This window comes from Eurytemora carolleeae, unplaced genomic scaffold, assembly GCF_000591075.1.
Source record: "Eurytemora carolleeae unplaced genomic scaffold, Eaff_2.0 scaffold385, whole genome shotgun sequence".
Taxonomy (NCBI): Eukaryota; Metazoa; Arthropoda; class Copepoda; order Calanoida; family Temoridae; genus Eurytemora; species Eurytemora carolleeae.
In genome coordinates this window covers 1-17,010 of record NW_019396304.1, presented here as the reverse complement: position 1 = coordinate 17,010, position 17,010 = coordinate 1, and the positions used below count along the sequence as shown (strand labels likewise).

At 36.8% G+C, this 17,010-nt stretch overlaps 1 protein-coding gene across 1 annotated transcript; it reads left to right on the top strand.

The window, feature by feature from the left end:
* The first annotated feature begins 14,681 nt into the window (after nucleotides 1-14,681).
* Nucleotides 14,682-15,691, top strand: LOC111700559 (protein atonal homolog 8). Its single transcript, XM_023471527.1, has one exon. It carries the CDS (start codon nucleotides 14,720-14,722, stop codon nucleotides 15,638-15,640), a length of 921 nt encoding a protein of 306 aa, XP_023327295.1. The 5' UTR covers nucleotides 14,682-14,719; the 3' UTR covers nucleotides 15,641-15,691.
* The last annotated feature ends 1,319 nt before the right edge of the window (nucleotides 15,692-17,010 follow it).

Sequence of the window (17,010 nt, the reverse complement as noted above, 5' to 3'; positions counted from 1 at the left end):
ATCAGTTTAGATATCTTTCAGCAATCAGGTAACTCCTAAACCTGCAACCTGATCAAATATCTCCTGAACCCACAACCTGATCAGATATCTCCTGAACCCAAAACCTGATCAGATATCTCCTGAACCCACAACCTGAACAGAGATCTTATGAATCCACAACCTGATCAGATATCTCCTGAACCCGTCACCTGTCCAGATATCTCCGGAACCCTGAACTTGATCATATATCTATTGAATTCTGAACCGGATCAGATATCTCCGAACCTGCAATCTGATCAGATATCTCCTGAACCCGTCACCTGGCCAGATATCTCCGGAACCCTGAACTTGATCATATATCTATTGAATTCTGAACCGGATCAGATATCTCCGGAACCTGCAACCTGATCAGATATCTCTTGAACCTTTAACATGATCTGATAACTCCTAAACCCACAACCAAATGAGATATCTTTTTATCCCTGAACCTTATAAGATAATGATAATGTTTGAAAATATAATAATGTAAATATATTTTTTGTAAGATAAATAGCATTAGTATGGTTAGTTTAGGTTAACAAGTTTTATGTTAATTCCTAAAAGATCTGACTGTGACTTAGACTGGAGCGCATATCTCAAGTTCAGATTGATTCTCCTCAGACTTCAATACTAACCACCAGTTTCAGGGAGGGTGGGGGGGGGGGTGAGATACTGTTTATATTTATTACAAGTGCAAAGAAATACAATGTACATAATTTTATGGAATGGCCCCGGGGGCTGGATGTATATATATTGCCAGTTCTATACCCTGTACCTGGAGCTAAAGTGTTGTCCGTCCTGCCTCTCCAACTTCCGTTCCTTTGGATTCTTAATGTTCTGAGATTGATAACTCTAGGCTAGTGCTAGAGTACTAGATTGGTAGATTATACCAGGTGGTTCAAAACTCTCAGTACAGCACCATTCAACAGGCTTTACAGGTTAATGAACAACATAGAAGAGAATATTTGATTGATTGATGATGTTACTTTTTGAAGGGGCTGTCGTCTTAAAGGGAGTGTTCGCGAAAAATGAAAGAGGGTATAGGCTTAATGCGATAAAAAAGCGCTTTTTATCGCTACTAATCTTACTTCTATCTGTTGCGTCTATAAGGAGAAAACTGATAAAGACGTCTTATACCGAAGAGCGTAGCGCCCATACAAATTGAGGAAGTTGGAACATACGACTTAGACCGTAAAAAAAATCAAATTAATATCAAACAAATCATTCAGATATTACAACCTATAGTCATCGATTATCTTTCGCCACATTTGTATATATTTAATATTTCATACTAGTTTTGATTTTGTTTTTAAAAATAATATTTAGCTTACAACTTGTTTTCGAACATTCCTGGAAAATATGAAAATGTCGTCTTCATCACCAAAAATCCTCGAAACAGGAATAACTGTTTTTATAAGTAACTCTCAGATCATAACAATTAAAACATATTATGAAAAATCAACTATATATAAATGTGGCGAAAGATAATCGATGACTATAGGTTGTAATATTTGAATGATTTGTTTGAAATTAAATTGATTTTTTTACGGTCTCAGTCGTATGTTGCAATTTTCTCAATTTGTATGGACGCCATGTTATTCGGTATGAGACGTCTTTAACAATTTTCTCCTTATAGACGCAATAAATAGAAGTAAGATTAGTAGCGATCAAAAGCGCTTTTTTTATCGCATTAAGCCTATACCCCGTTTCATTTTTCGCGAACACTCCCTTTAATTTTAAGTAAACCTTCAGTTTTAGAGGTGCATGTCCGATTCACAGCGGTAATCTTAAAGTGTTTAATTGTGATAATTTCTCCATTTTTACTGAAGCAAGAAATACACAAGTCACTTTTGCATAGAAGCCACAAATGAAAATAAACAGTTAAAAAATGTTTATCTGAATCCATTCACGATCAGATAAACCTTTTACAGGCACTCTTTTGAATCGAAAATTTAGCATTATCAATAGAGGGTCACTCGAGATTTCGCTTACAATCCCTTTTATTAGAATTACGAGGATATTCCCTTTAATTATAATTACGAGGATATTCCCTTTAATTAGAATTACGGGGATATTCCCTTTAATTAGAATTACAAGGATATTCCCTTTAATTAGAATTACGAGGATATTCCCTTTAATTAGAATTACGAGGATATTCCCTTTAGTTAAAATTACGAGGATATTCCCTTTAATTAGAATTACGGGGATATTCCCTTTAATTAGAATTACGAGGATATTCCCTTTAATTAGAATTACGAGGATATTCCCTTTAATTAGGATTACGAGGATATTCCATAAAAAGAAATATCATTAAAAGATTTGAAAGGGAAGAAATCTAAATCCCCCCCCCAGACTTCCATGTAACCCGAAGAGATAAAACCGAATAGTTTTATGTCTTTACTCATTCATGTCTGAGGATTGAGTGTAAACAGATTGAATAAAATGTAAGTTTAGACGAGATAGATATTTAGGTATTTATAAACAGTTTCTCTCTCTGCAATATTTTCAAACAGATTTATTTAGATTTTAGAAGTGTTTCAATCTTAATACTTTGGGTAGTTTTTTTCTGGACCTATACAGAGTTCCCCACAAAGATTGAGTTTTAAATTTTTATCAGTCGGGATACTTTTTTGTTTACTTTTTTTCTTCTATGCAGAATATCCAATTTAATCTTTATATCGTGGGTTTTTCAGGGACTGGGACGGGGAAGAAGTAAAGTAAATCTTTATTAAAAGAGTTCCATGTATAATTAACGGTGGCCTTGTATGATTAGGAATTAATAAGATATCCATGATTTCTCTTCATTAAAGTTCCCAGAGAGATTTAATCTGTAACCTGTGAAACCTGAACCAGTAAGTACCAGACCCTGATTAGCATTAAATCTGTAACCTGTGAAACCTGAACTTGTCTGTGAGAACGGAAACTATTGTTACGTCCTTGTTCCTCAAGGTGTCGCATATGCCAGAGTCGGAGCAATGTCTTGTTCTTTCAACCAGAACCAGGAGCACAGTCCGTGATCAAACCTTTCATATGGTTGGACCCACCTTCAACAGGTTTCATATTAAAACTAATTAAGAAAGTTTAATGATTTTTCAATCCAGAATGTTCTTTGAGGTTCCGAAACAAAAAAAGATAAGTGTGAAAACATGAAAACATATAGGAATTTTTAAGTCATGAGGTTTGCTTGGGATAGATGAATAGATAGACAGAGAACACAAGCAGAAAGAATGATAGATAGATGGATAGAGAACACAAACAGATAGATAGTAGATATATAGAACACAAACAGATATATAGATAGATATAGAAAACAAACAGATAGATAGATAGATATAGAACACAAACATGCGAATGACAAACAGTTGTAAAGACATTAGACAACCAGGGTTAGTAAAGGTTAGCGTTGGTTGGGATAGTGGAGAAGGGTTAGGTTGCAGGAATTGGGTTTGGTTGGGAAGTATACTGGAGTAGGGTTATTTTGGAGAGGAAACTACAGTAGAAATAAAATGGGTAGGATACTCGAGCAGGATTAAGTTATGTTGGATACTGCGTGGAGTAGGGATAGGTTGGGGAGTGGAGTAGGATTATTTAAGTTTTGTATAGTACTGGAGTAGGGTTAGGATGTGTAGGATACAGGAGTAGGGTTGGGTTGGATTGGATAGCGGAGTATGGTTGGGTTGGATACTGGTTTAATGATTACTGGAGCTGAACGTTGTCGTGGGAACTTAGCTGAGAACTAAAATCAATATAAAAACACCAATACGTTCACAGATGCTGGCTACTGAGGGATACAATGTATGTAGGGTTCTCAAGGATACAGTACAGGGCGCCCCTTTATAAAATTATTCAGTACCCAGGGTGTCCCATGATTCAGTTTACAGGGTGTCTCATGATTTCGTATTCAGGGTATCTCATGGTTCAGTATACAGGGTGTCCTATGATTTAGTATACAAGGTGTCCTATGATTCAGTATACAGGGTGTCCCATGATTCAGTATACAGGGTGTCCCATGATTCAGTATACAGGGTGTCCCATGATTCAGTATACAGGGTGTCCTATGATTTAGCATACAGGGTGTCTAATGGTTCAGTGTACAGGGTATCTCATGGTTCAGAATACAGGGTGTCCTATGATTAAGTATAAAGGGTGTCCCATGATTTAGAACACAGGGTGTCCCATGATTCAGTATACAGGGTGTCCCATGATTTAGTATACAGGGTGACCAATGATTTAGTATACAGGGTGTCCAGGGGCGTAGTCAGGAAATTGGCCAGAGGGGGCTTAACTTTTTTTATTTCTAAAGGGGGTGCTCCCATGATTCAGTAAATAATTATCCCCGTATTCCACAGACTGTACAATACAGCCCCACTGCAGACAGTGAGTCTTTGTCGTAGCTGGAAATTTTTTAAACACAAAACAACCTATTTTAGTTGTAAACAACAAATGAATTTGGTTTAGATGACCAAAATATAAAAATTCTGCATAAATTCCTAAACTACGTCACAGTCAATATGCTAGACTTATCACTTAGGTTATGTTTTAGATAGTTTAATGAATATGAAAAACATCAAGTGTGGGTGTAGATAGATAGATAGATAGATAGACAGATAGATAGATAGATAGACAGATAGATAGATAGATTATCACTTAGGTTATGTTTTAGATAGTTTAATGAATATGAAAAACATCAAGTGTGGGTGTTGTGTGTCAATGAAAAATCTTCTTTATCTATTAAATATCTTATCTTTTAAATGTCCTATCTATGAAATATCTTTCTTTATCTATAAAATGTCTTTCTATGAAATGTCACAACGCCCAATTGATTTCAAGCTTCTTGTATTCCTTGTATGCTATTTGCATTATAAAAATATCTAATACACATAAGAAATTGCTTAGTCATCTCCCATTCCCCGATTTTATGATTCTCACTGTATCTTCAACAATTTTTAATTATTAATTAGTTGAGATGAATCCCTATACTGTAGATAAGGATCTCCGAGAGTTTATTGTTCTGGGAGCGTGCACACATACAGCACAAGATACTCATCACAGAGACGATATTGATTTGAGATTATCCTCCTCATTTCCCCTCCCTCTCCCTCCCCCTCGTTTCCTCCCCCCCCCACTTCCTTACCCAGATTGTATGATGAGTCAGGATGAATTAACACACCATCTGCTGTGAGAGGAACTAGAGTATAAAATACATCTTCTCTACGATAAATTGAGCTTTAGCTACTTCTTCAACAAGAATCAGCTTTTTATTAATATTTTTTATTCACTTTTAGAAGAATCTTCCTTCAGAGCAAAACAAACCAAAACAGTCCTGGGTTTTACAAACTAACTTTTATGATCTATGGGTTTTAGGGCTTAGGACTTAAGGTCCAGATCCTAAGGGGTCTAAGGTACAGAACCTAGGGGGTCTAAGGACGAGAACCTAGGGGGTCTAAGATCCAGATCCTAGGGGTCTAAGAACCAGAACCTAGAGATGTCTAGGCTCCAGATCCTAGGGGGTCTAAGGTCCAGATCCTAGGGGATCTAAGGACCAGAACCCAGATGTCTAGGCTACATATCCTAGGGGGTCTAAGGACCAGAACCTAGATGTCTAAGCTACAGATCCTAGGGGGTCTAAGGACCAGAACCTAGATGTATACGCTCCAGATCCTAGGGGGTCTAAGGACCAGAACCTAGATGTCTAGGCTACAGATCCTGGGAGGTCTTAGGACCAGAACCTAGATGTATACGTTCCAGATCCTAGGGGGTCTAAGGTCCAGATCCTAGGGGATCTAAGGACCAGAACCTAGATGTCTAGGCTAAAGATCGTAGGGGGTCAAAGGTCCAGATCCTAGGGGGTCTAAGGACTAGAACCCAGATGTCTAGGCTACAGATCCTAGGGGGTCTAAGGACCAGAACCTAGATGTATACGCTCCAGGTCCTAGGTTTCTGGCTCCAGATCCTAGGGGCCTGAGGCCAAGGGTGTCAAGGGTGTAGGGTGATAGTTTGTGGGGTCTATAGGGTTTTGAATCTAAGTTTCAGGGCTTATAGTTGTAGGTCCCACGGCTTATAGTCTAGGGTCTAGGGTCTAGGGTCTAGAGTCTAGGGTCTAGGGTCTAGGGTCTAGGGTCTAGGGTCTAGGGTCTAGGGTCTAGGATCTAGGGTCTAGGGTCTAGGGTCTAGGGTCTAGGGTCTAGGGTCTAGGGTCAAATAAATATTCTTCTCTTGAATTTGTCAATGTCCGAAAATGCATAAATTTCACATGTATATTCTAAAGTAGGTATTTTTGTTGAAAGGAATGGGTGTGTCTGTTTGTCCGTATGTGTGTAGTGTTTGTATGTGTTTATTTATGTATATTATTAGATGTGTAAATGTGTTGTAGTTTGAGTATATTTGTGAGTTTGAGTTTCCATATATAAAGTTGTTATATCTGGGTGTCTGTTTGTTTGTTTGTATGTCCGATCATAACTCATGAACCCCTGGACCTATTTGCCTCAAGTTTTGAGTGAAGAACTCGAAAAACCCACGTAATATACGACCAAATTACAGGACAGTACAGGAGATAACATGATAGTATAGGAGATAACATAATACTACAGGAGATAACATGATAGTACAGGAGATAACATGATAGGACAGGAGATCACATCATAGCACAGGAGATCACATCATATAGTACAGGAGATAACATGATAGTACAGGAGATAACATGATAGCACAGGAGATCACATCATAGCACAGGAGATCACATCATATAGTACAGGAGATAGCATGATAGTACTGGAGATAACATGATAGTACAGGAGATTACATCATAGCACAGGAGATCACATCATATAGTACAGGAGATAACATGATAGTACAGAAGATAACATGATAGTACAGGAGATCACATCATAGCACAGGAGATCACATCGTATAGTACAGGAGATAACATTATAGTTTATGTTTGGTGAATGCTTGTCCACGTTCTTGTCTTTGTTTGGTGCATGCTTGTTCATGTTCTTGTTTATGTTTGATGCATTCTTGTTCATGTTCTTGTTTATGTTTGATGCATTCTTGTTCATGTTCTTGTTTATGTTTGGTGAATGCTTGTTCATGTTCTTGTTTATGTTTGATGCATTCTTGTTCATGTTCTTGTTTATGTTTGTTGAATGCTTGTTCATGTTCTTGTTTATGTTTGTTGAATGCTTGTTCATGTTCTTGTTTATGTTTGATGCATGCTTGTTCATGTTCTCGTTAATGTTTGGTACATGCTTGTTTGTGTTCTTGTTTATATCTGGTGCATGCTTGTTCGCGTCCTTGTTTTTGTTTGATGAATGCTGCATGCTATATAATGTTCTCGAATATGTTTGGTTCTAATTGTTTCTGTTTGGTTCTTGTCTGTTTCTTTGTTTCAGTATGTTTGTAAATATTTTCATTTAAGATTGTAGATTTCAGATTCTTACTTTAAGCATATTTTTTGAATTCTTTAACATTCAGTCAGGTTCTTATTTTTGTATCTTCATGTATAAAAGTTGTAACAATCTTTTTCTCTGAATCTAGAGGATACTGTATGTTGGGATGGTTTAGAGAGGGTAGGGGAGTACGTGTGACAGTGTGTGTGAGAGTATAGAGGAGTGTCACCCATCACCCAGTAGAATCCTGTCACAATATTCATGGGATACAGTGCCATACATTGGTTAATATACATACACACTACACAGTACTCAGGGTTCCCATACATATACAGTACTCTTCACATACATACCTTACCCTACACATACACACCTACCCTTCATACACACCTACCCTTCACACACACCTACCCTTCATACACACCCTACCCTTCATACACTCCCTACCCTTCATACACACCTACCCTTCACACACACCTACCCTTCATACACACCTACCCTTCATACACACTACACAGTACTCAGGGTTCCCACACATATTCAGTACTCTTCACATACATACCTTACCCTTCACATACACACCTACCCTTCATACACACCTACCCTTCACACACACCCTACCCTTCATACACACTGCCCTTTATACACTCCCTACTCTATGCACACACTCCCTACCCTACACACACACCCTACCCTTCATACACAAACCACACTTCACACACACCCTACCCTTCATACAGTCCCTACTCTTCATACACTACCCTTCATACATTCCCTACTATTCACACAATCCCTACCCTTCATACACACCTACCCTTCACTCACACCTACCCAACACACTCCTTACCCTGTATTCACTCCCTACATTTCACACACTCCCTACCCTTCACACACACCCTACCCTTCATACACTCCCTACCCTTCATACACTCCCTACCCTTCAAACACTACCCTTCATACACACCCTACCCTTACACATTCCCTACTATTTACACAATCCCTACCCTTCACACACACGCACACTAACTGCTACCACCCCTCCCCCCCTCATCACTCCTATTATACTTATTGCTAACTCCAAAGCTAAAAAAAACTTAGTTCCTCGCTAAACTCTAGATCTGACCTCAAAAATCAAAGAAATGAAATTCGAATCTTAACTTCTAGATGCAATCTACAGTCTCAATCCTACTGAAGAGTAAAAATGAAGTCTACTCCCNCCCCCCCCCATCCATTAAAGTGATATAACCTAAGATATCGAGCCCATTATAAACTCAATATCAATTCCCAACGCCCAATATGTATATATAGTTAAACAGTTCTCGCTGCTGGGTCCAGATATGATTAATTGATTGTACCCCTCCTCCTAGGAACCCTATAAAAGATGCCTAAATATGGTCAAACTGTGTGAAAACAGGTTAAACTCTCGGACTGTGGATTGGTTTGCCCGGATAAGGATTTCATGTTGGAATGAATTAGAAAGAATTTGATAAAGAATATTTTTAGGTTTATCATTATCACGAGATCAATTTTGTGTTGAAACCTACTTAAACCAGGCTTTAAAAATCGTACTTCAATTTTTAAAATTTATATAACTAGCCTTAGAGGGCGCTTCGCGCCCATCTTCTAAATTAATTGTGAACATGTTCTCTTTGTGTACATCGTAAAATAAAACAAAAATAATTCGCGGATTTTCAAAATTTTAAAAAATTTAATGAAGATCGAATTTTGATGGAGACAAATATTTAAAATTTCAATCATTCATAAACCTTCCCTGGGGTCCCTAGATGTCCCACAAAAAATTTGGGCCCGATCGGTTCAGCCGTTTTGACGTTTATTGGATACAAACAGACAGACAGACAAACAAACAAACAGACAGACAGACAACCCAAATTTATATATAGATAGTGACCAAAATATTTTCTTTCCTTATCCTTTTCCTTTCCAAAAACCACGTTTTACTCCCCATGGTCACTTTATTGTCCCGGCTGGCCGCTTTATTTTCCCAGCTGGCCATACTTTATCGTCAAGGCTGGCCACTTCATTGTTCAGGCTGACCATTTTATATACCCAAGTAGACACTTTATATTCCCGGTTGGCAAATTTATAGTCTTAGGGTTGGAGTTTAAGCATATATTGTATGATTAATAGTCTTTGAGAGGGAAATTGTGTTAGTTTTGCTTAGTTAAGACAGTTTGAGATTAAATTGGGATATTAAAAATTACCTGGTGGTTTCTGGACTTTTTTTCTAGACAATCGTATCGATATCACTTAATCCCGTCTTGTTCCTTGACAAGATAAAAAATACCTAATTTCCCAAGCATATGTGTCTTAAAAAAGGCTCAATAGGACCATTGGTACATGCTTGTTTGTGTTCTTGTTTATATCTGGTGCATGCTTGTTCGCGTCCTTGTTTTTGTTATCTTCANGAGACAAAAATTACTTTGTCACGAAAAATACCACTTTGTTGAAAGAATATTACAATAATAAAGCCCCCCCCCCCTGTATGGTTAAAGATGTTAGTTGAGTTATGGCATTTTTTAATACAGGGTGTCCCAAATCATATTATTACAATTTTCAGAAAAGGAATTGTGTCTTTGGAACAAAATCAAATATTTAAACCTTAATATCTTTAGAAATCGATGTTGTAAACCTTTGATATCTTAAACTCAGATTATTTGATCTAACAGAATTCATAGTTTGAAATATCGAAGGTCTGCAACATTTGGTTCCAAAAATATAGTGATTGTTTGTGGCAAAGACTCAATTCCTTTAAGAAGAATAAATCATTTTGAAAAATTGAATAAGGCTAATACAAGAATTTTCTTGCGGAAAATACTAGTTTTTTCGAGTATTAAGGTTTTATTTTGGCGTTAAAGCTTGGAGATAATCTAATATGATATGGGACGCTCTGTAGAACCAACTTTTGTTTGAAATATTCTGGATGAATTTTAAATTACAACTTTGAAACAGTATACATACATACATATTTATGGTTTTTATTAATAAAGCTTAAGGAAAGAAGGATACTTTGTGTTGAAAAGCTGGCTTACATTCTAGTTTTCTATTTTACGCTTCCTTAAATCTGGAAGAAACACTTAAAGAAATACAAACATTTGTGTAGGATAGAATACAAGGGTATAGGATAGAATACAAGGGTATAGGATAGAATACAAGGGTATAGGATAGAATACAAGGGTATAGGATAGAATACAGGTGTGAGATGAGATTGGTTGGATCCTATGATCCTCCTTTACCGGATGTTCCCTAGGATTGAGAAACCTGGAGAGGGTGGTGTCGTGTCATGACACCTGGCTTTATAATCTGTCACGGAGAATAGGTTCATCCTAACCCTAGCTCCTAGTTTAGCTCCAAGTGTTCCAGGTGTCACGGAGATATAAACATGAATTACAAAATCTGTTCTAAATACTTTATCCCAGCAGGATTCATCCTGCTCTATCCAAACCAAATATTTGGATCGTGACACAGCTTGAAGAAGAAAAAACACAATTTCATCTTTTTAAAGGCTTTGTGGCAGTTAAAATTGGACTAATATCACTGTCAATTTTTTTTACTTTTTACTAAGAAGGTTTGCGAGTAAAGGGTATTAAGTGTTGGAAAGCCAAGAATGTTTACAGTGTGAAAAATTATAATAACTTTGTGTTAAATGTTTATTGGAGCAAATGAGAAAATTTTAGAAAGTGAAATCCGTTTCAGACGAATAGAGGAAACATAATTAAACATCAACAGGATTTCGTCCGAAATCCGGCCATATATGTACACGGACAGGATACAGCATTAGACCTAAACCTGGAGCTAAATCTTAAGCATGAGCTCTAAACCTGGAGCTAAACCCCTATTTCTGAACTTAAAGTATCTTTTGATCTTAACCAATAAAAGCCTGGTGATAAAATTAATAAAAAAGGCTAAAGCGAGGAACAATTAAGGATTATTAAACCTGAAGAAAGTCTTATCTGGAGCTTTTCTCTAGGCTTTATTTTGATCCTGAAACATAATCAATAAATAAGTCTAATTTAAAACCTAGAGTCAATTCGAAACCTGGAGTTAAACCTCTACCTGGAGTTAAACCGAATTTGGAGTAAAACCTAAACCTGGAGATAAAAAAACCAAGATGAAACCCTAATTCTAAAGTGACACTTATACCTGGAGTAAACCCAAAACCTGAAGTAAACCCTAAACCTGGAGTAATCCCAAAACCTAGTAAACCCTAAAACATGAAGTAAACCTCAAACCTGGAGTAAACCACAAACCTGAAGTTAAACCTAAACAGGGAGGAAACCCTTATTTGTAAAAAAACACCAAACCTGGAGTAAACCCTAAACCCAGAGTGAACCCAAACCTGGAGTGAAATCTTAACCTGGAGTAAACCCTAAACCCGGAAAGAAATTTAAACCTTGAGTTTAACCTAAACCTGGAGTAAACCCTAAACCTGGAGTAAACCCTAAACCTGGAGTGAATCCAAACCTGGAGTGAAATAAAAACCTGGAGTAAACCCTGAACCCGGAGTGAAACCTAAACCTGCAGAATGAAACTTAAACCTGGAGTTAACCCTAAACCCGGAGTGAAATTTAAACCTGGAGTAAACCCTAAACCCAAAGTGAAACCTAAACCTGCAGAGTGAAACTTAAACCTGGAGTGAAACCTAAACCCGGAGTGAAACCTAAACCAGGAGTAATCCCTAAACCCGGAGTGAAATCTAAACCTGTAGACCTGTAGCTTAAAAGTGAGTTTAATGACGTGTGAACCAAGTGTAAAATTATAGTTTAAACCAATGTCATAAATACAGGATTCTAAACTGCATATGGCGTTAATAAATCCCAGACTCCGGAACACATGTTTTATCAGGCATGGAGTTAAGAATTCAAACAATCAAAATATTTTGAAATTAGTCCTGGAGCCCTCAGCATACACCATACACAATTATAGTCTTTGTCAATTTTATACGGAATAATTTGATCGCAGGTTTAGCATTCATTCAATCATATTTCAGCAATAATAACAAAATAATAATATTCCAGTCATAATTATCCTAATTTTAAATTGCCATTAAAGTGGTCTTTAATAGATTCTCATTTGAACAATTTTGCAGTGTCTTAATCGTGGCGCAGCTCGGTCCAGGTTTATGCTTTACTCAAGGGTTCAGTTGAAAACAGCGGTTTAAACCTTCTCAAGGCATTTGAAAAAATTTCTGAATGCTAAAAGACTATTGATTGTTTAGTACTAAAATGACTGGTATGATAATTCTCCCCCTGAACAGTTTTACAGGGTGTGGGGTCGTGAGACTTCCCCTTCCTACTTTATGCAGGTACTAGATACTTCTTGACTAAATCAACGGTTTCATGTTTTCCCTTGCTCCCAATCTATCTATCTATCCATCCCAACCAGGTGACGACCTGCCTTGGTTTGAATGGTTGGTTGAGGATATGAATCCTAACCCCTGGGTTCCCTGGGGGTCGTGGGTCATTTCTAGTCTTCTCTCCGGGTCGTGGGGTGAGCAGCGCGGTTTAGTCTCCGGGGTCGAGGGTTAGCTTGCCAGGAGGGGTTTCAGTCTCATACACACACACAACCTACCACATGTTGTTTCTCAGATTCCAGATGTAGAGTTTAACACTTTTAGTTGAGGAGCTGGATATATATTAGGGACAGATGGAACAAGGACGGAGTAAATGCAGAGAATTTTTTCTCCGTCCTCAGTTTGACATTAATTTTCTGCAAAATATTAAAACTAAAATGGATTAAGAGAATTCATAAAAAACTTGAAAGTCATATGAAAATGGCACATACAAAAAATCTGTGTAAAATTTGCTTCAAGTGTAGAAAAATATCCTGAAATTTGCTTCAAGTGTAGAATAATATCCTGAAATTTGCTTCAAGTGTAGAATAATATCTTGAAATTTGCTTCAAGTGTAGAATAATATCCTGAAATTTCTTGAAATTCCTGCGAACAAATCCGTCATGTGGGAAGTACTGTAATAAACTTTTTCTTAAGATCGCCGGATTTATTTAAGTTTTCTCAAACTATTCTGAAATTAAATTTCTCTTGCTCAGATTGATACATCGTAAATATGGGTTAGAGCAGATGAATATCTGAATACATATAAATGAGTATATATTGATCCTGTGTCTAGGTTTCCTCAGCCAGATGTGTTTTCTACCCGGAGAACACCAGTTCTCTAATAACGATTCTAGAAAATCATAAAATAATAGAAACCTCATATCCCCCTCCCTCCCCAATCTTCCTCCCTCCCCCCTCAAACACACATCTGTTCCCGCAAAATTACTCTTTAACTGAACTAACTCCTCCCTTCTCTCTTCCATTCTTCTTCAATCCTAAACATCATTCACATATCATATAACCCCATAACACATCTACTACCCATCCTTCCCATATAATACTTACTACTAATCCTTCCCATACCATGCTCACTTCCTATCCTTCCCATATAATATCCACTACCAATCCTTCCCATATAATATTCACTATCCATCCTTCCTCTATCATACTCACTACCCGTCCTTCCCAAATCATCTTTACTATCCATCCTTCCCATATCATCTTTACTACCCATCCTTCCCATATCATCTTTACTACCCTCCATTACCATATCATACTTACTACCAATCCTTCCCATATCATACCCAGTACCCATTCTTCCCATATCATATCCACTACTTACCCTCTCAATATCGTACTCGTACTCAATACCCATCCTTCCCATAAGATACCCACTACCATGTCCTTCCAATATAATTTACATACTACCCATCCTCATCCTCATTCTTATCATTTTATATCCACCCCCCCCCCCCTCCTCCTCCTCATTCAAATGTATGCAGATATATGTATGCTTGTTTATAAATTGATGTAAACACATGTGCATAAACTTATGATGTCTGAATCTAAAAACTTGTTAATACAATTAAACAATTTGAAGGATTTTGTTGATTTCCCATGATGTCTGACAAGTTTGACTTTATTCCGCGGAAAAACTTAATTGAAATTAATTATGGAAATCTCTGAAAAGTTGACTAGCGGATTTATCTGTGTTTATCTTTAGGATTCGAGCTAACATCAGTTTATCATATTTAAATTGGAAAGCAATTGAGGCCAGACACAGGGGGTATAAAGATGGGACGATTGATGGAAAAGGGGGAGTTTAATGAAAAAGAAAACAAAGCAACATGTGCCCACTGTACCCTATTCCCTTGTCTTTAAAAGTATCTAAACCTGTTCACTGCAACACTCTCCGTCCCGACTCAGTTTGGTTCCGACCATCGTACGATAAGGTTTCAACATGCCCTGCTACGAAGATGAATTCTCTCCCACAGATACAAGTGAGGATAGTATAGAGATTTCTATTAAACCAAGTCACAAAAAATTTACGAAAAATAAAAGAAAATCCGTGGAACCTCGCCGCGTGAAAATCCAGAACTGGGAAAGAGAAGACTGGAAACTTGAGGAGAAGAAAAGAAGTTTAACTCAAGATTACAATGAGAATGAATTTTCATTAAAGAGAAAATCTCCGTCCCACCTTGCTCCAAAGAAAAGGTTTAAATTTGACGCCATGCTTGAGATGGAACAGGAGAAGATAAAGGAAGAACAAATTGAGTTCGAAACTAAACCTTCCCTCACCCCTTTCCGTCCTTGGGCGGATACAGAGGAGATAACTCCGGTTTCTTCTCCTTCTCTTCCTCATCCAAACCTTCCCTTCCTGCTCAACTATCTCCGTGTAGGTAACCTGGTCCCGGAGCAAGATGAACCTCTTGCTCTAGTAGTTAAGAAGAAATCTGACCCGGAGTCAATTTCAGTTTCCCCCTCAGATCTCCGGGTTAAAGAGGAGATCTTAAATACATCTGACTCTGATCTGAGTTGCTATAGTCCCAGTAGATCGTCCGGTAAGAAGCAGACAAATTACAAGAGTATGACGAAGGATCGAAGAGTTGAAGCGAATGCTCGAGAACGTCAAAGGGTCCACACGATAACTGCAGCATTTGATACATTGCAAGCTGCTATCCCATCAGAGGATGAAAATATCAAACTATCCAAACTATCTGTGATAAAGATTGCTACAGCCTATATCATGGCTCTCTCTAGAATGGCTGGATATGATTATACAGAGGATAGATCTGCTCCGTCCCTTGAATCCGTTCTTGAGCATTGCAGAGAAACCATCCACACGGAAACGAAAATAAAGAACAGAAAACTGAACGTATAAAATTATTTTAGACTTTAAATACCGGCTGTGAAATATATATTGATATATCTATTTATGTCTTTTATTTATCAAGAAGAGAGAAATTAAGAAAATTGCAAACTAAGGATTTAAAAAGAAGTAGTTTAAATTGAGTATGTAATAGTAGTTGATGAGTTTAGCATGCCCAGAGATTAGATTAACAGGTGAAAACAATTAGTTGGACAAGCTGTCCTCAATTTTCCCTAATAAGGCCGTGTGTCCAGATTTTAAACAATCAAGCGAAATTTTTAGAAATGAGAGACTTTACAACTGCCATTCGCGTTTTTGGTCTGATCATCTTGAGATAGAGAAATTTACAGTGGAGAATTCCAATCTTCCTGATTTGGAGTTTTGGTAGGGAGGAGAACTTTCTTTCAATAATCCAGCTTAAACCCCTGAACAATAAAACACAGTTTTCAATCAAAGTTTCTTAATCGCGAATTAACATCTTTGGCAGCAAAGAGAACATTTAAGAATATTAGTATTGCTCGGTAGATTTTAAACTAGTTCTTGATAAGACTAAACACTAGAAATAAGTTTTAAAAACCGAGAGAATTTAATAACTCCCCTTATAGCTTTATTTTTCGATATATTTCAAAACATGAATTCTGCTAGTTAAAACAGTTAAAGTTTAAGTCATGAAAGGTTAACACCACTAGGAAATAAAGATATAGGAATAGAAAATTAGAGTTTGAACTCTTATGTCACTATTTCATCGTGCTTTTTAGAATTTATACATTAATTTATACCTAAAGATAGAAATAAAGAACTTTTTAATGATTATGAAAAATAATAATCCAAAAAGTTTTAAAATAAGTTAGTATAGACAAAAGAAGAGGAATAGAAAAAATAGATAAGGAGAAAATTTGAGAGAGAGAGAAATTCCATTTAAGAAAATTTCCCATTAGGTTCAAATCTTACATATTCTCAAAATGAAGACTTATCGATAAAAACTAAAATGCTTGAAAATCTAGTAGATAGATAATCAAATATTTTGTTTTATATACATAAATATACAACACTTTTAATATATGCATAATCATACAACACTTTTAATATATACATAATCATTCAACACTTTTAATGTATGCATAAATATACAACACTTTTAAGGATACCGTTGTTTTAATGAAGCTTAGATTACTTGAAATTACGTCTTTACAATCTCTTTAAATATTGAAATGTAGAAACTGAAGATCAAGACAGAGGAGTTGAATAAGAAAATTAACAAAATTATTAAATGAAAGAAGAACAAAATAATTCGTGATCATATTTGATGAGAAAGAAGAAACCTTGGTAACTATTAAGAGTGTTAACACCTGTAACCTAGCTGCCGGTCACTGCTGACGGAC

Excerpts from the sequence above, each read along its gene's own strand:
- LOC111700559 (XM_023471527.1), top strand. The coding sequence starts at position 14,720 with ATGCCCTGCTACGAAGATGAATTCTCTCCCACAGATACAAGTGAGGAT.